The sequence below is a fragment of the Rhagoletis pomonella genome, unplaced genomic scaffold, assembly GCF_013731165.1.
Source record: "Rhagoletis pomonella isolate Grant_MI unplaced genomic scaffold, Rhpom_1.0 Rhpom_scaffold_00001, whole genome shotgun sequence".
Classification (NCBI taxonomy): domain Eukaryota; kingdom Metazoa; phylum Arthropoda; class Insecta; order Diptera; family Tephritidae; genus Rhagoletis; species Rhagoletis pomonella.
Genome location: NW_023458555.1, coordinates 22,633,855 through 22,657,863, shown reverse-complemented (window position 1 = coordinate 22,657,863; position 24,009 = coordinate 22,633,855). Strand labels below are relative to the sequence as shown.

The window sequence follows — 24,009 nt, the reverse complement described above, 5'->3', positions numbered from 1 at the left end:
AAGCACTTGTAATCATTTTGCTCGCGCTGCTGTTGATCGCAATGGCCGAGTGAGTAAAGCATTGTCGTGCCATTCGAGAGATCCGAGGTCGCGGAACTTTTTTCTATTTTAAATTTTTAGATTGTACTGTTTTTTTTATTCAATTTTTAGGAACTTATTTTATCTTTTTAATCAATCTAATATTTTGTTTAATTTTTCATTAAATTATTTTAAATTTTTCAAAATTTATTAAAAAAAAAATTATTTATTTTTTTAATTTATTTAATTTTTACGAACTTATTTCATCGTTTTTTCTTTTTTATTTTCTTTGTTTTTTTCTTTTCTAACTTAATTTTCTTTTAATTTTTAGAGAAACCTATTTCCTATTAATCATTTAATTTTTAAGAACTTATATTATAAATTTAAATTTCGTCTTTTTTAATTTGTATATATATTTTTTTAATTTAGTTTAATTTTAAGATATATTTTTTATTCTTCTTTTTGATATTTTTTTCTTTCTATTTTCAACTAAATTTTCTCTTAAATAAGAGATTGCATTATTTTAAAATGAAAAATATATATATTTTTTTATATCACTTAATTTTCACCAACTTATTTCATTTTTGTTTTATTTTATTTGATTCGTTTTTTCTTTTTTAATTTTTTTTTATTTTAGTTTTTAGATGTTATTGTTTAAAAGAGAAACATATTGTTTAGTAAGCATTTATTTTTTGGAAAATTAATTTATATTTTTTTTTTAATTTTTATCTTTTTTTGATTTATTTTTCTTTTAATTTTTCTTCTAGTTGTCGATCTCTTAAAAGGATAAATATAAGTTTTTTATTTAAATCCCTCTTTGTTAGCTGAAATTTGAACTAGTTTTTCCAGAGACAGAAAAGACCTTTCAAGATAATTGCCTGAATTAATAATTATTATTGTCTTTCAAAAGACTGTGGTGAGTTGAAGAACAGTTGCCAGAACTGTTTGTTGTGATTAAAACCAATGCACCTACAGATGTACACATGTCTGGATACAAATGTCGAATTTTATCAAAATCGGACGAAAATTCTATATATTCCCCCACTTTACATATTTTTTAACATAAAAAAAATGTTGATTTCGAGTATATAGTGAATCATAGCAAAATTGGATGTCCCAATTTTGGAAGAATATATTTGAAAATTTTGCTTGGTTGGTGGACGTGGCAGCATTTTAATCATTAATTTTCATATCTATTTATTTCTAAGAAAAAGTAAAACATCCATTGGCTTATTTCAGAAGAAAAGGCGCACGATGACTAACTATTTTTTGTTGCAACTTAGATGGAGATATTCCATTGTGCGGCAAGCGAAGTGTTCGCGCGCTGAACTGACAACCCACAAAAAACACTGCCAACCAAGCAGTTAGGCATTCAGTTCGTATGTACGTCACTTAGTGAGAGTGAGTATAATCAAGCCAGCTAGGCAGTAACCGCTTTTGTTTGTGGCCTTGAATAATGTGTATGTATGTACAAGAGCGAAGGTGGGGTGAAGAACAAATTTTACAACAGTTTACGCGCGATATCAGTTTTTTTTTGTTTTTTAGTTTTTGTGTTTTTGTTGTGTAATATGGCGCTAACGCATGGCGTGTGCATGTTTATGTATAATGTATGAATTTGCGGCAAGGCATACGAACAAGACACACTTTCAGGTGCTGCTACGCAAGGGACATAAGCAAGTAGATACTTTATTTGTGTGTGTTTATTTGCATTTATCCGTTAAATATTTTATAAACCCGCTGAGATTTAAAAGTTTTCAATTAAGTGCAGCAAACTAAAGTTCAACAAGAAAAAAGGAGAAAATGGAATAAAGCCAAAGCCACAAACCAACTCACCTGTGCATTTGTCAGTGTAGAAGTATGCCAAAATTTCGAACATCAACAAAATGCTTGGCATCATTAATTATTCTCGCTCACTCACTTGCTCAAAACTTTACAAAAAATTCACTCACCTGCAATGAAAGAGCGAAAAGAAAGAAGAATAAATAGAAATTACTTGCATTTTGAAAATAAACAGCAAAGCAAGTGTATAAAATATTTGTTATAAAAGTACATATGCACATATACAGGGAGTCAAACAAGTGATCACGTGTTGATTTTTTGTTTAAATCGCGTGGATTTTTAAGATTTATTTTTGCACTTTTTTCCATATAAGCATGAATTTCTTATGAAATAAAACGCAGGAGACCGTAAGCAACAAAATTTCAAAAAAATCCACGCCAGTTTTTGTAAAATGCAATTGTAACATTAAAAGAAAAAAAACAACGAAAAAGTAGTCTGAAAAAAAAATTCTCAAAAATCAACGGGATTTTTTAGCAGCTTGAAACTTGCACTTCATTAGAGTGAAATTGTTCTGAAGATTCAGATAAAAAAGTTAAAATTCTGATGAAAATTTTTTGAATTTTTCAAAAATTTTAAACTATGTGTTTAATATGGTTTTGGGTAAAACTTGGACGGTATTTTTCTAGAAAAGTAACAAAAAAAAATTTGCTCGAAAAAGATTACGAATATTAAAAAAAAAAAAACACGTGGTTATTTGTTTGAGTCACTGTATATGTAAGTTAGGGCGGGTCAATTTGTATCGCAGATTTTTTCGGCTATGCGCGTATAAATACCACAGAACGATTCTGCATATGTGTATATCTAAGCAAATTTGACCAAGAAATCATGGGTCTAAATTCAAGTTGGACTTTGCCAAATTGCGAAAATAGGCATCTCAGCATTTTGCTGTACAGTCGTAAAGAAGTGCTTAAATTTTGTATACAGAAATTCTAAAGGGGGTTCTTTGGTATGAGTAATCCATTTCTGCACTTATCTTTTTCTTAAAACTTCCACCAGAGGTCGCAACCGTGAAAATTTTCACATTTTCTTCGAAACCTATTTTCGCATTTTGGTAAAGTCCAAACTGACTTTAAACCCATTGTCTTCGGCAAATACTGACCCGCCCTAATGTAAGTACTGGCTAATAAGATACACAAGTATGCATGCATAAGTATATAAACGTGTGTTTAATAAAGTGCAAAAACTTGTTCTGTATATACATATGTATGTACACATGTATAGACAAAGATATGTTAGCATGTAAATAGTAACGCTTGCAGTATCTGCGCTTGAAAGTTTGCTAAAAACTTTTAATTGCCTAAATGGCTGACTGGCAGAAAGTGCGCTGTCAGGAAGCGCACACTAGCACAGCGCACTAACACTAAGCAGCAACTAGCTGCAGCTGACGAGCAAGTACCTGTTGCCACTGCTGGGGCTGTTCTGCTTCAAACCCAGCACCGACAAAAAATTCATGTTTATATGAAAAAAAAACCGTAAAAAAATATTAAAAATCAATGCGATTTTTTGGCCGCTCAAAACTTGTATTTGTTTTACTAGAATTGTATAAGCCTGTTAACGGCATGCCCAAAAACATTATAAAAATTCTGGTTAAAAAGCTCGAAATTTGGATAAAAATTTTTGGATTTTTTCTAAGCTCTGTATAAATTTTGAAAATATGATTTATGTGGTTTTCGTTTAAGCATAAACCATATATTTATAAAAAAAAGATCAAAAAAATTTAGCTTAAAAAAAATTTTAAATATTAAAAACGAAACACCATTCATCCACTTTTGACCGCCACTGTACATAACTACTCACAATCAGCTCCATATTTTGGCATAAACTTAAGCTCACACTCACATGCAGTGCGCATTTTCTGCCAAAAGCAACAAAGTTACATTAATTTAAACACAACTCTTTCCTTGTTATCATTGTTGTTGTAATTCAGTATGCAAGTTCGCCGTTTGTTCTGTTTCCATTTCACTTTTTTCCCGGAATTTTCTCATTTTTTGTGGCTCTGCTAGCGTTTCGGCTACCGCAGCCGCAACCATAAATGTGCTTTTTGAAATTCATTAAGCGCGTTGTGAAACTTATGCCAACACAATATACGCTTAATTTGAAACGTTTTTTTCATAAGTGCTAGTTTGCATTTTGTACAACTGTTCATACATATGTATATATGTAAGTGCACGTGCAGCGTACCGACTATCATGCTAATAGGGATGAAGTCACTTGAATCGAGAAGATCCATTCATTCGCTGATGTTTGTTTACGATATAATTTCTGGTCTTATTGATTGCCCGGAGCTACTTGAGCTGATAAGCTTCAATGTTCCGCAACGAACACTACGCTATCACTATCCGTTTCATGTCAAGATAATCAAAGCCAATTACCATTATTTTGATCCCATTGCTAGAGCTCTCATTGAATTCAATCGAATATTTAGTAGCCTTGATCTAGATTTTGCACTCCCGAGATCTCGTTTTGGCTCAATGATTGAATCCCTATATTCTTAGTTATACATTTTTAGTTAAGTTAAACTTGTGAATCTAGTCTGTAAGGTTTATATAATCATAGACTCAATAAATGAAATGAAATGAAATGAAAACGATGCTAAATAGTATATCAGTTTATTTATGTACTTCGGTTTTCTTCTCCGATGTTACACTAACTAAATATTTACATAATTCATACATATGTGGAATTTTTTTTGCAACCTTTGTTAACCCTGTTTTAAACTCACTCTGGGTAGGATCCACCGCCTGGTTTGTGTGGCCATAACGGGGGCCATGCGCTCGTGCCCGACAGAGGCGCTTGGTCTCATCACAGGCATACCGCTTCTGGCCACACCTATTGAGAAATAGGCTTGCTGAAGCGCCTTGAGGCTGCCGAACCTAAGAAGCTTGAAAAGTGGGGACTTAAGAGGGCATTTGAGTGTCTAAAACCATAAATAAACGATCCCGTTAAGCGCCCCCATGGGCATATGCCCAACCATATTCAAAGTGGAAATTTTTACAAATGAAGTATGTGTCTTGACTCTGGCAAAACGGTGTCAACGATAGTAGACAGTTGTAAAAAAGGTGCTGGTAAAACCAGTAGCGGATCCAGGTAGGGGAAATTGGGGAAATTCCAACCGGTTTTCGTATGGGACAGCTTTGCAAACCGTGCAATCCGTGCACCGTGCAAGGGCTTTGCAAGACTCAGAGAATACCCCTAATAGGTTTGTCCCACAAGCTACTTGTGAGCGTATATCAAAGAAACTCGAGCGCGGATATGTAACTCGAAGAAAGGATGCTTTTGAAAATTTTAATTCATGGAAAAAGTGTGTAAAATTTCACTTGAGTCTGAAATTTTAGCTGTGTGCTAAGCACGAAGTATTATGGCATTTAAGTAGGCCTATCAGTTTTTCGAAATCACTGAATTTTCAAAATTTTGAAATTATGTACTCAATTTTAAATTTTTACTTTTTTTGTTATATTTTCGAATTTGTATTATTTTACACAGTTGAACGTCACAGCCAGTTTGAATATTTTCACAGGATCAGAAAACAACAAAAATTAGAAAATTTTGAATTTTATATTATTAAATTTTTTGAGATTTCTTAGTAGCTTCATCAACCAACTACTCTTTCGATTATAGGTACTTGTCTCCTCCTGACACACACTAAAAGAGGGTACTCAAAATGAACAATTCTGCCTCCACCTAACCTAACCTATAAAAATCATGAAATATGCAAAGAAGACATTAAGTATAATTCACAAATGAAAGTGAAGCTACATATTTAACACAAGTGCGAACACAATATGTGCTATCGACTTTGAAAGAAATTAGGAAAATCAAATGACAGAATATGAGCTTAAAAAACGTAATTGCCATACAATTATACGAAAAAATAAGCTAAGTACAACAAAGGTAATACGCAAAAGGTCATTAAGGAAATTTTTACTAAAATATAAAGAAGACCCATATGCTTTTAGAAGCAATGCAGGTGTAGAATAATCACACAAGAAAAAAGTACGTAAGGAGCCCTGGAATGAGCGCACACACACACAGTATTGCTTCATACCACTTCAAAAATGGGTAGCATACAGAAACAATAGCCCAAAAAAATAGTTGCAAAATGCCCACATTTGCATTTGTGGTGAGCGCCAGTTAATGGACGAGAGGGCCAAGAATTCACTACAATCAAAATGTGTGTGTGCGTGTGCTTGAGCTTGTGTGATGAGGAAAAGTGCCAAATGTGTACGAGTATGTAGACAAGTGCACACTATGTAAATGGAGCTTACTGTAAAATGGCATGGACCATTTTGGGTGCTTAACTTTGTTTCTTTAAAATAGAAAGGAAACAACAAGGTAGAGAATTCAAGGCGAGTAAGCGTGGAAAGCAGAGAACATTGTGTGGAACCGGATGTATGTACATATACCTTTTTTTGTTGGCACCTAATTTTTTTTTCCTTAAATATTTTAACATTTCACAACAAATTAAGCACTTTCTGCATGAATATTTACAGAGCAGGCGACAAGCGAATACTACATATTTGCATATGTATGTATGCATTTGCATATTGTATGTATGTATGTATGTACGTACATGCTCTGCTCAGAAGTACACACATACATATCTATGGGAAGAATTTGTGGTACGTGCCTACTTTGGTAAAGGTCGTTTTTGCTTGGTATATATTTTTTTTTTACTTTTGCATTTCCCGCTTTTTTTGGGCACCCTCCCATTAAGTGTAGTGGGTTTTTCGCTTGAAAAGCAATATTCCTAACCAAAAGCAGGGAGCACAATTTAACAATTCCAACATTAGCCGAATTCACTTCCTAGCAAATTTTTTAAGTTTCAAGCGTGCTTAGGTGTGTATTCTCAATGATGATGGTTATGGTTGCTACTTGTTGTTTGTTGGATGTTATACGTAGGTGCCTATTCTTTTATTTACAGGCATTTATTTTTTTTTTTTTTTATATGCCACCCACTTGTGTATTACTGTTTGATATTTTTTGAAAGTGAACAGCTCATTTTTGGGGTTTTGCCTTTTCTTTCTTCGAAGCTTCTAAAGGGACTGTTCTTGAATATAAAATGGTCAAGTTAACCAGAATGTGTTAGAAAATTAGTTGGAAGATGTTGGTTGTTGGGATGGCAAAATAAGAAATAACTTCTTGTTGGCATTGAAGTTCTTTCAGTATTAGATACCCGAAAAGCTTTTTCAACTTTTTCTCATGCCTTAAATTTGGTTAGCAGAAGCATGCAAAATAATTTGTTAATACAGATTTGGCAGTGAATTTTTGTACTTTAAAGAATGTGAGAAGTATTTGGGTAAATTAGGTATAAATTCTTTTCTAAATAACTCAGCTCAAAATGCAGTTTCGATAGAAAGTTATTTCAAGCAGGGACCTTAGATAACACTATGAAGGAAATGTTCTACAACTAAGTGATACATACGAATCCATTTCTTTTTTCACCGAATTTTCGAATTTGAAAATAAATTTTATTTGTAATTTTTATGCAAAATTAAAAAAATTACAATTATTTTTAATTTTTATTTTACAAATCCGAAATAACAATTTTTTTTTAAATTTTTATCTAAATAATCTGTAAGCAACAGTAATTTTTGATTTTTATATTATATGTCTTAGTCAACAGTTATTGAAGACTTATTTATAAAAGTCATCAATAAAAATCAGTCACCGACATTGTTTTTCGCAGATCAGTTATCAAAGCTATATAATTTAGAAATCAAAAATAACTGTTATTTGCAGATTTTTTAGATAAAAATAAAAAATTATTTATATAAAAATAAAGATCAGAAAAACTGTTATTTAACGAGTAATTAATTAAAAGTAAAAAAAATAATTGTTAAATAGTGACTTTTTTAATAAAAGTTATAACTGTTACGGTCCCTGATTTCAAGTACTATTTAAGTATTTTGTTGGAAAGCAAGTTTTCAAAAATGTTTTATTTTTTCCCCTTCCCATCGCCCTCTTTTAACAGCATAGAGGTAAAATTCTTTTCGGTAGTTTCTTTGCCCCTATGAGTAGTTTTTAAAAAGTAGTTCGTCTGAGCAAACACTGATGGGGAAAATTTATTTAAAAAATATTTTTGAAACAACTTTTTTAAATGACCAATTTGGACCATAAATCCTGGTTTTCGACTCCTACGCCACCTATCCGTAAAATTTCTTGTGGAGGTATTCATTTTTATGTAGGTAATAGATATATAAGTATGTATTTTAAACATAAACTAAATCTAGCCATGGATGCAAGTTTTCGAAATATTTCGACCCCCGCATCACAGAAACATGTAACAGATACGCCTTATTTTGACCAGTTTTGCCTACAGTTCATTGTTTATTTAATGTTAAGTATTTTTTATAAAAGTCTAACTCATTATATAAAGAACTGCATATAAATGCACATATCAAACCTTCTAAAAAAACAAAAAAATTTTAAAAATTTTATAAATTCACCTGAATTTTTATTCAGACTTCTTAGAAAAAAACAATTTTTATGCAGTTTAAGTGCAAGTTTCAAGTGGCTACAAAATCGCGTTGATATTTCGACACCTGCGCCACCTAGCGGATTAAATCATCCTTCATATTGCATGGTCATGGGACTCTGAGCTAAGTTTGAAGCTGCTGAGAGGCGACCGCTGTTGGAAAAAACGTTTTCTAATTTAGATATTGCTAGAACCAGGGATCGAACCGAGGTCCTACGGAGTGGTATACACACCCTTAACCACTCAGCCACAGCGGCTTCTTAACTACTTTATATAAAATTCGTCCCGAGTAGTCCCAAAAATCTCAAAATAATACCGAAAATCCCGAAAATACTTAAAAAACCCAAAAATCAAAAGACGAATAACACCGAAAAGTTCCAAAATCTCGAGAATATCCTCAAAAAAATTTAGAAAGGTACCCAACCCTGCTGCTTTTGATTATTTGAACTAAATTCCGCCAAGACAAAAACCAAGCTCTCTTTACTACTTTACAATTCAAATTTGTTGCTTTAATGAATTCGTCTGGTTCACCTAACCTAACCTACAAAATTTTTCTTGCACGTCCAGTTTTTGAGAAAAATAATGTCGAGATATCTGATGCTAGCTTTCAAGGCTCAGGTATGCCTCCAGCTGTTATACTCGAGGTTCAAGTTATCATAAAATTTTGCTTGGATTATGTTGCGTCGTTATTTTTCTTTTTTTTACTTTAGTATGTGCTTATTAATACTTGAGGAAACTCTGCATAACTAATTTGATTTCCAACTTTTTCCGCGCACCTACTCATTTCACACACCTACTTAAAAAAATATATATTTTATATGCCTTAATTTTCTTATCGTCAACACCTTCTTTTCTTCCACAGATGGACTTGGCGACCGTACCACCGGAGCTTGAAGAGCTCCTCATCTGCAGCTGCTGCCATCTGCCCTTCAACGATAACGATGCCCTGCCCAAGCTGTTCACGTGTCGCCACTACTTCTGCCTCAAATGTGTCAATTCATTGCTGCGCGAAGGTAGCGATGAACTCTATTGCGTACACTGTTGGAAACGCACCGAACTGCAAGGACCCGAGCCACGCACCGATAGTCTCCCCACCTACAATGCGATTTTGTATCTCACCCAAAATTTGACTTCGCTCTGCTTGAAAATGAAAGCCGGCGAACGTGACCGCCAGCAACGTTCCTCGTCGATTGCTTCGAATGGTTCAACTGGTGCGCTCAGCGGGAGTGGCGCACTAAATAGTAACACTAACAACAACGACGGCAGTAATGGCAATCTGAGTAGTATTGGTGTTGCCAGCAACAATAATGTAGACAAATTGAAAATGACCGAAAATTGCATGACACATGCCATGCCGAATACATTGTGGTGCAGTGTTTGTAATATTTTGCTTTGTCGCGCCTGTGCCGCCACCGAAGAGCATCGTTCGCATTTGGTCAAGAATAAAATCGAAGCTAAAGAATCACTACATACCGACATATCAAACGAACTGCTCGGCATGCAGAAGACGCTCAACGATGTGCAACATCTGGTATTGAAGCAACGCGATTTTCTGCTCAAAATATTAGAAAGTTGCACTACGCTCAAGACGCAAATTGAATCGGAGTTAATTAATCACATACCCACCCTAGAAATTTCGGAAATACGTGAAAATTTATGCAAGGCTCGAATATGCCTCGAAATGCTGGACAAGCAAACGCCCGCCGAGGCAATGAAACTATATACGACGCTGCATGGCGAGAAGCAGCGCCTCATGGCCAAGTATCAAGAAATGTTCCTACAATGCAAGCTCGACGATATGATACGCAATTGCGGTTATGTTTTCGATTTTGATCTGATCAAACAGGCGCTCGTGCAAATGCATAATTGTGTACTCAACGGCGGCAATTTGGATAATTTTGGTGTGGGCTCAGTGATTGGCGGTTTGAATGGCATTACTGGTAGCCATCAGAATCCTATTTTACTCTTGGCCAACTACTGCATTTCTCAATTGTACTCGCGACACATGTTGCTGCTCAAGCAGCAACAGCAACAACAACAGCATGCACAACAACAACAACAACAGCAACAGCAGCACCAGCAGCAACAGCAACAGCAAAATTTGCTTACCAACGGCCTGCTCACGTCCATGATATCGCAAGTAAGCCTCGCCACGTCTATCAATGGCAATCTAACCAGCTCGAATGCCAATTTTACACACGCCACATACGCACAGGCGCTGCAACAGAATCAACCGTCGAGCAACAGTGCAGCGCAGCAACAGCAGCAAGCCAACAATCCGTCGTCGCCCGTACACAAGACATACGCCGACATCATTGCACTCTCCAACAAATCCACTTCGAGCTTGCAATCTGCTGCCCAGCAGCAGCAGCAGCAACAACAATTGCTGCAACAACAACAACAATCAACGGGCAGTAACTACACAGAAATCGCTCCAATCGGCACACCGGCCACAACCACAGCCACATCGGTAGTTGTTGGCGCACAGCGTAGCAGCACCGCTTCACATCTCTTTTCCAGCAATGACCTCAACGGATTAGGTTTAAGCCTCTTGCATTTGCAGCAACAACAAACTGCTTCCAATTCGCAGCAACAACAAACGAAATCAACATTGTTACTCAATCCCAGCGTACACGTCTACCCGATTTACTATTTTAATATCGAAATTAATGGGCAACATTCGGGACGCATACTCATAGAGGTGCGCAGCGATGTGGCGCCAAAAATGGCTAAGAATTTCAATGCACTCGCCACGCAAGAGCTCGGCTATGGCTATAAGGGTTGTCACATATTTCAATGCTGGGAAAATGAAAGTATTATTACCGGTGATTTTGAATTGAACAATGGGCGTGGCGGACGTTCGGTATACGATGAGGGCTTCTTCATGCCAGACGATACCAAAATACTAGCCATACGCGGTTCGGTTGGCATGCGACGCAGTCAAAAGCGTCATGATAATCTAGGACTTGTAGGTTCACAGTTCCGTATAATTTTAAGAGAGATGCGTGGTTTTACGGGCATTTTCGCTTTTGTGGTGGAGGGTTTGGATTTGGTGGAGAAGATATCACAAACGGGTGATGCGACTGGCAAGCCGCAGAGTAGTGTCGTTATTGTTAGTTGCGGCAAGTATCAGTTGGGTTAGGCGTATAGCTTTTAAGAAATTCGATAGCAGAATAAGCCGAAAAGTATACAATTTTGGTAAGCGAACGTTTGCGATTTTTTTTTATTTATGAAAGTATAAGGTTTTAATACGAGTTTTAGTTTAGAACGATAAAAGGACGGTGTTTGCATATTTCAGAAACACGAAGTTATTGCAGGGAGTGTGTGCGTGTGTAAGCCGAACGCCATATTATTACAGCGAAATATTGATATTTTCTTTCATAAGCAATCGTTTACAGTGGGTGCCATCAAAACATTGGATCTCAAGCATAAATAAAAAGTGAGCTTTTCGCAATAAAGGCTGTACCGAAGTGCACTTTTTTTGCACAGCTGAAGCGCAGATATTTAGAGGCGAAGTATAGTTCAGTCAGTCAGCTAATTTTATCCAACAAAAATAAAATTTTGTTTAATTTCTATTGTTCGCCTTTTTTATTTTTGGTGGTTGAATACTTTTGTGCCACCACTTTGAGAACATTTGAGGAATTCAGACTTAAATTATGAAAGTAGCAACTTCACGAGTTATATTCACAAAATTACGGTCAATGGAGATAACTTGCAAACGAAAATAGTTTGAGAGAAGCTAGCACAGAAAATGTTGAGGCTTTAGGATTAGTTACACCTCCCATCACAGCGGTAAATGGAGTGTCCATTGTAAGAGAGCTTGCGCAATTCGAGATGAAGAATAATCTTCCTTTTCGAATTTTTTTTTCTAATATTGCTAAGGAAATGTTTATCGAAATCGTTAGACGGCTCGAAAATAAAACTATGAATCACATTTTTCTTGTAATTCCGTTTTTTTGTTTTAAGGATATGATTACGAAATATTGTTGCATGAAAACTCAAAACAGGAACAATAAGAAAAATAATATATATAAACTATATATAACTACAAACATACAAAGTTTCATTTAAAACTATTTTGAAAACAAAAACAACAACAAAAACAACCGAAATGACTTAAATAATTTGTCACCGAAACAAACATACAAGAACAAAGTGAAAACATCTAGGGAATTTCTACTCATGGAGTAGTAAGCGTCATTTTAGAACTTTTGTAGAGCGATGAATAAAAAACCAAAAACAAAAATCAAGAAAACTATACGATGAATATAGTTAAAATACGGAAATACTACGAAAATCTTCTATAATTACTTACATGCATATTAGGGTGGTGCTTAAAAATCAACATAATGGTGCAGCACTTGGAACAAATATAAGAAAATTGCAAAATTTAAAAAAATTTGGGCACACTACCCGGGTTTGCAAAATTGAAATTATTTTAAATCGAAAAATTCGGCAGCGATATTTTGAATTTGTATGATTAAATTTGAATACGCTGAGCTATAGTTGGTCAAATTGCAAGTTTTGTCAAATTTTTGCGTGTAGGAAAAATTAAAAATTCTTTTAAAAAATTTTTTTTTTTAATTTTGAAATTTTCATTTTATTTTGTACAAAGAATAAAATAAAGCTGTGCCCGAAACAAAATTTAGAGGTTGATATTTTTAAGGACCACCCTAATGCATATACATACATACATACATACTTAGGTAGGCCGATTAACGAAACCAAAAAGTATAAAATATATACATACATACAGAAGAGAATAAAAATAATAATATATGTATGTATAAACTGAGCCAATAACGCTATTGAAGAACTAAATCTTATATAATAAAAATAAAAAAAAATAAAAAATATACGATCAACTGCATAGTTATTTATAAAAATATTATCTCGATGTGTAGCTTTCGAATGTTAAGGTTAAATCAAACCAAATAGAAAAATACATATGCAGATATATATGTAAAATACAGAAACTCAATTAAAAAAATAACGCATATATTTAGTAGAAAAAGACCAAATGGATGTACACAAAGACAAGTTAAAAATATACATACATTCATATAAAAAGTGTTAAGAACTAATAGTTATATATATATGAATAAAGATATATTAAATGTTGAACTTGAATGTCAAAAGCAAACAAACACAACAACAGCAACACAAAAAGCGTCTAAAACTTAACTGCATAAGAAGAGAATTAAATGTGAAACTAAATATATATATTGCATATAGAATATAGAAAACTATCCAGTATTAAATGAAAAATTCCACAATATTTATAGAAAAATGGTGAAATTTAGCAAGCAAAAAAAAAACTATACTTACATACAACTTATATACCAAAAAATAGTAAGACGAAAAATTTAACTAAAAACGAGAAGAATCCATACAGAAAAAAAAATAATCAGAAACATGTGTCGAAATTGATAAATAGATTTATCTAAAATAAATTTTTTTGGTTTTAAATGCGCTACAAGTGTACCTGTCTTCAAACGTTACATACAGAAAATTTAGAAAAATATTGATCCAAGCATGCGCCAAAAACAACGCATGCGAAGCGCGTCTTACGGTTTTAAAACCGATAAAAAAAAACACACACACACACACAACAACCAACTTTAATGATATACGAGTACCTATACATAATATAACTAGTTAGTGGATCCCTTCTACGTTTTGAATGTACGAGTTTTTTCATACTACAACCATATTCTAACTTTACTATCTTATTACTTTTTTGTATGCTGCGATTGTCAGTGCTAACTAAATATAAACTTATTTATACGGAAACGAAACGATAGTTAAATACATACAATCTACAAAAGCACTTACACGTACATACGTAGTTGAAATTTAGATTCGAAGCGCACGTGTTTGAAAAAGAAAATAAGAAACCCCAGCGATTTTCAATGTTATAACTTTACGAAAAATTGTATAACAAGAATACATCGGTATGTAGCACTAAAAATCGAATAAATAAGGCATCTATATATGTATACAAATATACAGGCATACATAACTAAGAGTATGCATGTATTTTTCGAAAACACTTTCATACACTAACCACGAACTTAATTGCCTACTGGCAAATTAACTAAAGCATGTTTCATAAAACAGAGTACAACTTCCTTCCTGCCTATTATTTGAAAAAAAAACAAAACCTAAAATTTATGGTTTCTAATAGGAAAACTCAATATTGATAAAATCAATTCACAGCAGAAATTTCCCATAACCTAAATTTTTTTTTAATTAGCTAGAAGTATGCACTGGTTTACAGCAAAAATGTTCTATATAATGTTCCTATGTAGAATTGATTGCTCGGTGATTCCGAGCTTTGTGATGGTGATACTTTTTCTATGGATACGTTTTCGAGATATTTTCAATTTACCGTTATTCAGCTCAAAGCAAAAATTGGTTCGCTTTAATCAATCATATCTTACGAACCAATTTAAAAATTTTAATATAAAATATAGCAAATGAAAGCTAATGAAATTCTCCATAAACCGTATATACATCACTTTCCGATAGGGCTTATAGTTTCTGAGAAATTAATTAATCATTCCAGCTTAAAAAATTAAGAAAAATTTAAAAAATAAAAGGTTCTGTGCCAAATTTTTGCATTTGTACTAAAGCCTGTTCTGTTACAAATTTCATTGGCTTGCAATTGCCAATTTTCGCTTTAAGCTGAATAACTGCAAATTGCAAATATCTCGAAAACGTATCCATAGAAAGAAATAACCCGATTTTCGGAATCTCCGAGCAATTCTACATAGCAATTGAATAGTGGCGTTTGGAGAACAAAAACCAAACTAAAATTTGTGATCCAGTGTGATTTTCTTCTCAGAAGACGAGTTCCGTAACATTTATACAGCATATTTCATTTTATTTCTTATAATTGTTATAGTCTATGGTTTAAAGCGATGTCAAGCACACTCACACTATCACAAATTGCAGCGCAGTCATGCTTAAGAGCCAAATTAAGAGCTAAGGTGTGTTCGATTACCATGATATTGCAACCCTGCCGGTAAAAAATAGGATTATCCAAAGATTAATCTTAAATCGCTCCTTTGCGAACAATGGATTACTCCGCATATCCCCGAGCCTCATGCATTTTATACTTCTTTTTAGCATTGCCCGTCCTTATGGGCGAGCCCTCTAATTGGGAGTATTCGGTTCTAGTAATACTGCTCGTTGGTATATTTCGCGACTAGTTCAGGACCATTTCGGGGTTTTTTGATGATAATTTCAAGACTAGTTCTAGAAATGTATTCTTTTTGCTTTCATTCAATTATTCATTTTCCTGATTACGCCAAACTTTAACTTTCCGATCATCTAATATGTATGATTATCGTGGATTTCTGTTGTGCAAATAAACTAGTTGAAGCATCCTTCAGAATAAAAATAGATCGGAGCATCTGCTGAAGTCGTTATAGGAAGCACTTAACTTCTTCGGGTGCCTTCCGATGACAGGCCCTTGACTGCGGTTAAATCCCCGCAGGAGAGCACGAGTTGACCTTTGACCATTAATCGTAGCGCGGTAGCGCGGCCAAAACCATTCGAGGACTGCAAAAGTGGAACCGATCTGCGCCCTCTCTCGCAGGTTCGTCCGCCTTCGCGTTGACGCTTTAAGCATGTTAACTTCTCATAAAAAATTTCTGCTGTGAGTTTTCATCACATTTACTACGATAAGATACACGAAAGCTTTCGTCATTAATAGAAATCAAACACGAATATTTCAATTTCATCTCATACAAAAAAAAATCGAAGAGAACAGGAATAGACTCAGAAGTGCAGGCGATAATCGTTTTATAGAGATATGGCGGAAAAAGAAAATTTTAAAGACAGAAATTTTACTCTTAACATGTCGGTCTATATTTAGAAGAAAAATTACGAAACCCAATCTTACATCAAACACATCGCTAGGTTTCTATGCGTAAATGTTGGCAACTCTTTTTTTAAGTTTTTTCCTCTTTTCTTTTAAATGCTCAAAATTTAAGCAACGAAATTAGCTGCCAATTTGAAACTAACGAATTACGAAGCGTTAGTCGATTTTTTTTAACTTCGTTTCTCGGATAATTTTTTTTTAACAATAATAAGTAATAGTCTTATTTGACAAAAAGGAAAATCGGCATATTTTACTCGAAAAGAAAATTGTATATTTATAAATTCCATTCAACTGATGCATAATCTCTTGACATATCCAAAATTACAAAAGTAAAAAATTATAAATTAAAAAAATATATAAGTGTATAAACGCAAGTGGTAAATTCGTTAAAAAGTAAGTTTATATTAAATTTCAATCAATTATTAAAGAAAAAACTACTAATTCGTGTGGCAAGTTAGAGAACCAAATTTGAAATCGGTTATTATGTATGTAAATATATGTATGAGAGGCGAGAGCTCTTTAATTGAATTACTTTCGAAATTTACACAAGTAATTTTTAAACTTACAAACGTGCATACATATGTACAGTATACATATATAACTTGAATAAACAATTAATTATCAGTCGAAATTATTATAGTAGATAATTTACTAATCGAACTTATACGCCACATAAACACGCATACATACAAACAAAGTATAGATATACTATGAACTATCAAGGACATCCAAAATAAGAAAAAATTAATTAAGGTCTAAAGTTACGAGTACCAAATCATAACTATTGGCAACTCTACATATTCGTATGCGATGCTAATCAGCAAAGCAAGGCAAAGTAAACAAACAAGAACAAACAAACAAACAGCAAACAAATTGCAAACAAAAATTACGCTTTAAATGTTGTGTGATTAAAATATTAAGACAATTGATGAATTGCATAGTTTTACGCGATACGTTTCATACATACATACGTAGTACATACATACATACATATTATAGCAAAAGTAAAACCGAAAGAAGAAAAATTAAATACAAAATGCTATTTATTATCTATGTACGCATATATTTAGGGAGAATACAATTTTTTTTTTTCGGTGGTAGCTGGTTAATTTCATTAGTTACATATAAGTAGCGGTAAGGGTACGCGATAAATTTGAGTGATTCAGAAAGAATATTGGAAGACAATTAGAATGGCTATGAAAGGCTCTCAAGGTTTGAAAAAAGTAATTTGATTTAAGATGTCCGCTAAAATTGCACGCAAAAAAATCGCATCAAAAATCCTAAGAAGATTTCTTTATAGCCTTCGGTACACCCTCGGTCAGAAAGACCTTGCTGAAATGATAATAAAGCTAAAAATTTTTACGAATTTTGAGAACAGCATTATGAATGCAATGCCAAAAGTACCCATCGTTTCTAAGTCTGCAAAAAAAATTATTCAAGGTCAAAGGTCACATAAATTGCTTTTTCGCATTTTTCAGCCAAATGATGCGGTTTCTCATAAAAATATGTGAGGCGAAGGTGTAGACCAATTTCCACTGTGCTGGCTGAGTAGTGTTTTTGGGGTGTTTTTTAACGTCTTTTCCCCGGTATGCCTACTCCACGACTTTCCTGTTTAACTCAATAATATTACATGCAATAAAAATAGGAATAGAAGTGATGAAAGCGGTGTGAATTAAACATAGTTAGAGAAAACTATTCATCTAATTGATAACTGCACTAGTCTTTTGCCTCACCTATTTTTGTGATGAAGCTTACAAATAAATTTACGGGACCTTTTACCTTCAATAAATTTTTGCAGACTCGAGATCGATGGGGACTTTTGACATTTCATTAATAATTGTATTTGCAACACTCGCACCAATTCTCAGCTTTATGCGATTTTTTGCAACCTTGAATGTCTAACTTGATCGGGTTATTTTGTACGACAGCTGGCAAGATAGTCCGGAAGACTTTTGTTGTTCTAGCCCAAACGTCTAAGGGTAAGAACATAGTGGAGAGGCGAGCAAAGAGCATCGAGCAAAGCGACGATTTCAAACGCATACGTTTCAATCGGAAAGCGCATAGTGAAGAGCAAAGCGTACATATACGTTTGTAATTGAAGCTTTGCTCGATGCTAGCTCTTCGCTTTGCTCGCCGCTCCACTATGTTTTGACCCTAAGAAAAAAAGCTCTCCCATTATATTTTAAGAAAAAGCATTTAGCTTGTGGAATTTTTTTCCTAATTTATCTTGTTTTCTTTTTTACTTTAATTTTCGTTTTATTTTTAAATTATTTTATTATTTCACAAATAATTTTTTTTTTTCAATTTCATTTAATTTTCGGGAACTTATTTTACATTTTTTATTTTTTTGTCTCTTTTTAATTTTTTCCCACCTGCTTATGTACATATATTAATTTTTATAAAACAAAACTATTTTTTTTATTGGCATTTAATTTTTAGAAACTTTTTTTTTCTTTTTTTTTTTAATTTATGTAGTTTGTTTTTCATTTGTTAGTTGATTTACTTTTTTCTAGATTTCATTGTTTTTATTAAAAGAAAAAGAAAATTTTTTGTGTGGCTTTATTTTATTTTGTTTTAATTATATTTTTTGTTTTTTTGTAATTAAATTTTCTTTTAATTTTTATATTTTGTTTTAAAAACAAAAAATATAAATATGTTTTAATTTTATTCGACAGCTTTATTTAGTGAAATAAAATTGTTATATATAATTGTGATAAGACCATAAATAACAAAAACAAATATTTTAATTTTATTTAATTTTTAAGTACTTTTTTCTTTTTGATTTGATCTTTGTCTTTTTCTAATTTATTTTTTAGATTTTTTTGTTTAAAACTTTTTTTTTTAATTACGTTTAATTTTTAAAAATATGCTGCTTTGTTTTCATATTATCCATTTTTTAATTAAATTTTCTCTTATTTATTAGCTTTTATTGTTTTATAAAGAAAAATATACAGTGCTGGACGTATCATTTTGGACCAAAATGGATTTGGATTCAAGATGATATTGTTTGCCACTTATGTCTATTTATTAGTTTTCAAGATTTTTCAATTAAACAGTTCATTCCCTCACAACCAATTATAAAAATAAAATTAATAATTTTGTAAAACAAAAAAAAGTTCGTCAAAATTTCAATTTTTTTTTCTCAGTGGTGCAACATTTTTTTTTTTTTTGATTTTACAGTTTTTAGTCCTTTAAATTTTGGTACAATAATGTACAAGTTTAAAGTGGCGAGAATTTTTTTGTCGCATTTTCTTCTAAGTATATGTATAATGAATAGGCACAATTAAATTGTTATGCATTTTTCAGGGTCTTACAAAGTTTCAAGCTTTGATTTGTATGAGATATGTGAGGGAATGAACTTAAAAATTGCTAAATAAACATAACTGGCAAACAAAATTTGATTTTGGTCCAAAATGATATGTCTGTATGTTGTTTTTATTTTCATTAAATTAAAAAAAAAAAAACTGATTCCTAAAAGGTGAACAACATAACAAGAAGACCTCCTCGTTAGCAGATATTTCAAATTAGCCTTTCGAAAGACAGTAACGAGCTTTCAAGATAGTTGCCAGAATTGACAATTGTCTTACGAAAGACTTTTGTCTCTGTGGCGAGTGGAAATACCAGTTGCCAGGATTGCCCAGTAAATGAAGGAAAAGTGCAAACAATGTTTGCCAACAATGTATCTGAACAATGTCAAATCAAACAAACTTGTGAGCCTTTTGTAGCAAACATACCCCATAAACAGATAATGAATGAACTGTAGCGAAACGAGAAACAGATTGCTTGTACAATAAAGCCAATTTTCACTTTAAGCAAAACATTAACTTAAGCAAACGCATAGTAGAATAGAAATGATAAGTCGCTAAAATAAACTTTAACTTCCGTTTGAGAAAACAATAAATTCAATGCCGTTCCATACTTTTTATGATTATGTAGCATTAAAGAAAAGAAGTAGAAAATATGTATATGATATTGCATACATATGTACATATATGAAACTCGACAAATGAAAAATAACCGAAAAACACCACATTTACAAGCATATACATTAACAAATACACACATACTCACTTTTAACATCATGACAAAACGAAATGCATAAATAACATATGTATGTATGTATAAGAGAGAAATATTTTTGCAAAAATGTGAAATGTTGAAGGTCAACGGATGGAGTGCGAAACCAAATGCTTAACAGCAACGAGAAGTGGCAAAAAAGGAAAAAAAATATATCCAACACACACATACACGCATAAAGACGAATTTGAAAATATTTACATACATGCATATAAGTATGTAAGTAGAGGAAAGCCACACAACAAAAACACTTAACTCATATACTATTTACTCGTCTACAAAATGACAAATGGGAATGCATACAAAAGTACCTTCGGTTTAGGAACCTCAAAATCAATAAACAAAAAGCAAAAACTAAATGGCCATTAAGTAAATAATATACCTACATACATAAATACATAGTTGTTATACATACAATAAGAATATGCATATAAGCTTTTGGAATAAAAAAAAAAACATAAACTAAAACACAAAAACTAAGGTGTGATATGAGGCATGTCAAATGTTTCAGAAAATCTAACAGAACCAAAACCAAAAACGCATAAGAAACACACAAATCAAACAAATAAAGCTCTACACACGTACATATATAAACATACTAATTAACTAAAAGCAAATCAATAAACAACCGAAATGAAAACTTTAAGCCAATACAATGCAGCGAAATGTGGCAGCAACTTAAAGTGTCTTTTTATTGTGGTTGAATCGAAGCGTGGAGTTAGAAAAACTTGAATGTACATATGTATTCGTGCTAAACCTCCACGAATATATGTACGTATGTATGTAAGTGTGTGGCAAAGATACTAATTTGAAGGAAATATTTACACATTGTCACATTATGTAAACATGTTTGTATATGTGATGATGGCCTAAGCGGAAACACACATCGATACAAAATGCATATACAAACATATATGCAAGGTATATTTTTTTTCTAGGCATTGAGGAGCGCAAGACATTGTCATATAAAGACCATATGCCAATTACATTATATACATGCATACATGAACATATACATACACACCTACATACGTACACATACATGAAAACAAAACCAAACACATACAAATTCGGTGTTTTAGCTTTAAGTGAAAGACAATTTGGAAATACTTTGAATTTACAAATACTAATTAACATAAAGTTGACTACAAACAAAAATGCATACAAATACATACATACTTAGCAAACACTTACAGAAAATATATGTATTAATGCGAAAGCGAGTAAAAAAAAAATATAATAATATAAAATTAACGCGCGTATATTAATAAAAAAAATATAGCTATATACATACATACATACATAAAAATATATAGCGATGTTTTAAATTCGATGTTTTAAATATATGTGTCTGTTTATGTATAAATAGAACTATTTAAAAGATGTGGATAGAAAAAAATGCAATGGAAAAATTTTGAAATGTAAACGTTGCTTGAAAAAAAATATATATATACGAGTAAAAAAACAAAATTATAATAAACTAAAAAGAAAACTTCACGCATACGTATATGCAGGCATGCACGGAGATAACACGTAAATTGAAGAACAACAATCGCATTGAGAGGTGGAGTATAGGCAATGCTGGACAATTTTTGACGCATTAAAAATGAAAAAAATGTAGTTCGGGATACCGAGGATTAACAACAAAAACAAAAAGCGTGATATTTCTTTTCCAAATTTATTTGCAAGTTTTAAGACAGTTTTTAAATTTTTCATAGTGAAATTTTTACTTCATTCGCTGGCGACAACAATGATCCAGTGGGATGGCAAATCCTTGCATCTGTATAATATAGTATAATATAAAATAATTAGGAAAGTATAGTTGGCCAACAAAAATTCAATGTAGACTAAAGAGACGAAATCCCGTTAAATGCCGAATAGTTGTATTTGTCGACTGATTCTGCCAAGTCGCTGTAAAGTAAAGCGCGCAAGCGATCCGTACGATAACTCGAAAATGAAAATATCGAAATTTCAAAAATTTTTAAAGAACGAAATAATGTTTTACCAAAACGGAATATTTCGAAATTGTATTCTTTCGAAATGAAAAAGTCGAAAGATATGCAAAATGTCGAGTATGTCGAAAAAAAGTCGAAAAAGTTGAACGTTTGAGAAGGGATCCGTACGATAAGGCGAAAATAAAAATGTCGAAATTTAAAAATTTTTTTAATCTCGAAATAATGTTTAATCGAAACGGAAAATGTCGAAATTGTATCCTTTCCAAATGAAACAGGTCGAAAAAAATGCAAAATGTCGAAAAATAAGTCGAAAACGTTGAACGTTTGGAAAAAGTAAAAATTAAAAATGTTCTGAGTAGAAGTAGTAGTTTTCAAAATTTCTAGAGTTCCTGCGGAGAAAAAAGAAAGTTCTGCAAAATTTCACCGAAAAACCATTTTTTTTTTCGAAAAAGTGGAAAAGGTTAAATTTTTGAAAAAAAAAAATAAAAACTATTTATGTGTTTGTTTCTTAACTTATACAAAATGTGCATTTCGAATATTGTAAGTTCCCTTACATTCTAAGTTCTTTTAAATTGTTCGTTTTTTTTCAATATAGTAAGACTTCAGAAATGTTAATTTACGTTCGTTAATACCAAGGGAATTGATTAGGTTATCTCGTTAATTATCAAACTTTTAAATACTAGCTTTTACCCACTTTAAATGTACCAGAAAAGGAAAAAAAAGCCGGATTGTTCGATCAAAAAATCCGGTTTATTCGATATTCGAAAAATCAAAATTTCGTTTGGAAAAACCGAGTTAATTACCCTACTGCCCACGCTTCTTTTTTCATGTCAAAATCCCATTCGTATATTTCATTTAGCTTGAACAGAATAAATAGATAGACATTTCTGCTTGAATTTAAACTCTTTTTTTTAGATTGTATTTTAGGCAGGATTCTACCCAAAGATCGACGAACGGTTAACTTGTTTTTGAAAAGGAGGACGAGATATTCAAAAATATTTTCGAAATAAAACTTTCCTAAACCTCACTCATTTGACACACATATTATAATATATTATTTAAATTGATTTTCACTTTTGAAAAAGATGGAAACCCGCTAAAAATATTTCTACAATAAAGCATTTTGCCTATCTCGTTTGATACCTACATTAAAATATTTCATTTAAACGTTGTAATAGAATTGATTTTAACTTTTTAAACAGATAGCAACCGTCTTAAAGTGTATTTAGTTATCAATCAGTTTACCTTTACTTTTTTAACACGTGGCGACCCTCTTAAAAAATACTTCCGAAATATATAGTTTCTGAACCGCTTTCGTTTGACACCCACATTACCGTAATATTTTGTTTAACTTGTTAATTAATCGAATTTAACTTTTGAAAGAGGTGGCAACTCTCTTCATCAAAATTTTTTTTTTTGTTTTCCGGATGCCACTAACCAATTGCTATGAAGAATTGACCGGTGATTCCGAAAATGAAGTTGATTTTTTTTCTTTGGATAAGTTTCCGAGAATCACGTATATCTCAAGAGCCAATTGCAAATGAAAACAAACAAAATTTTCCAAAAAAAAAAAACGTATAAATACACCTGATAGTTTCTAAGAAATTAATAATCATTCCAGATTTTTATTTTATGAAAAAATCAAAAAAATTCAAATTTCACTAAAAACTTAAAAACTTAAGACTTAAAAACTAACAAATTTTTTGTCAATTATTTGCATTTGTGTTAATACCTGTTCTGTTACAAAAAATGAAGCT

The 24,009-nt window shown here is 32.3% G+C and overlaps 2 protein-coding genes across 3 annotated transcripts in view; one reads left to right on the top strand and one right to left on the bottom strand.

Annotated features, from left to right (window-relative positions):
• The window catches only part of LOC118741292 (nuclear protein localization protein 4 homolog), a 223,629-nt gene that overhangs the window by 178,588 nt on the left and 21,032 nt on the right, over nt 1–24,009 (bottom strand). The window contains exon 8 of one of the 2 annotated variants that reach the window (XM_036473223.1): nt 6,255–6,260. The exons of the other annotated variant lie outside the window; for it this stretch is intronic. Within the exon in view, the coding sequence (XP_036329116.1) occupies nt 6,255–6,260 (6 nt within the window). The remainder of the gene's footprint in view (nt 1–6,254; nt 6,261–24,009) is intronic. 2 annotated transcript variants of the gene reach the window in all.
• Nucleotides 9,184–13,021, top strand: LOC118741287. The gene has a single exon (XM_036473209.1). The coding sequence runs from the start codon at nt 9,195–9,197 to the stop codon at nt 11,472–11,474; it is 2,280 nt and encodes a 759-aa protein (XP_036329102.1). The 5' UTR covers nt 9,184–9,194; the 3' UTR covers nt 11,475–13,021.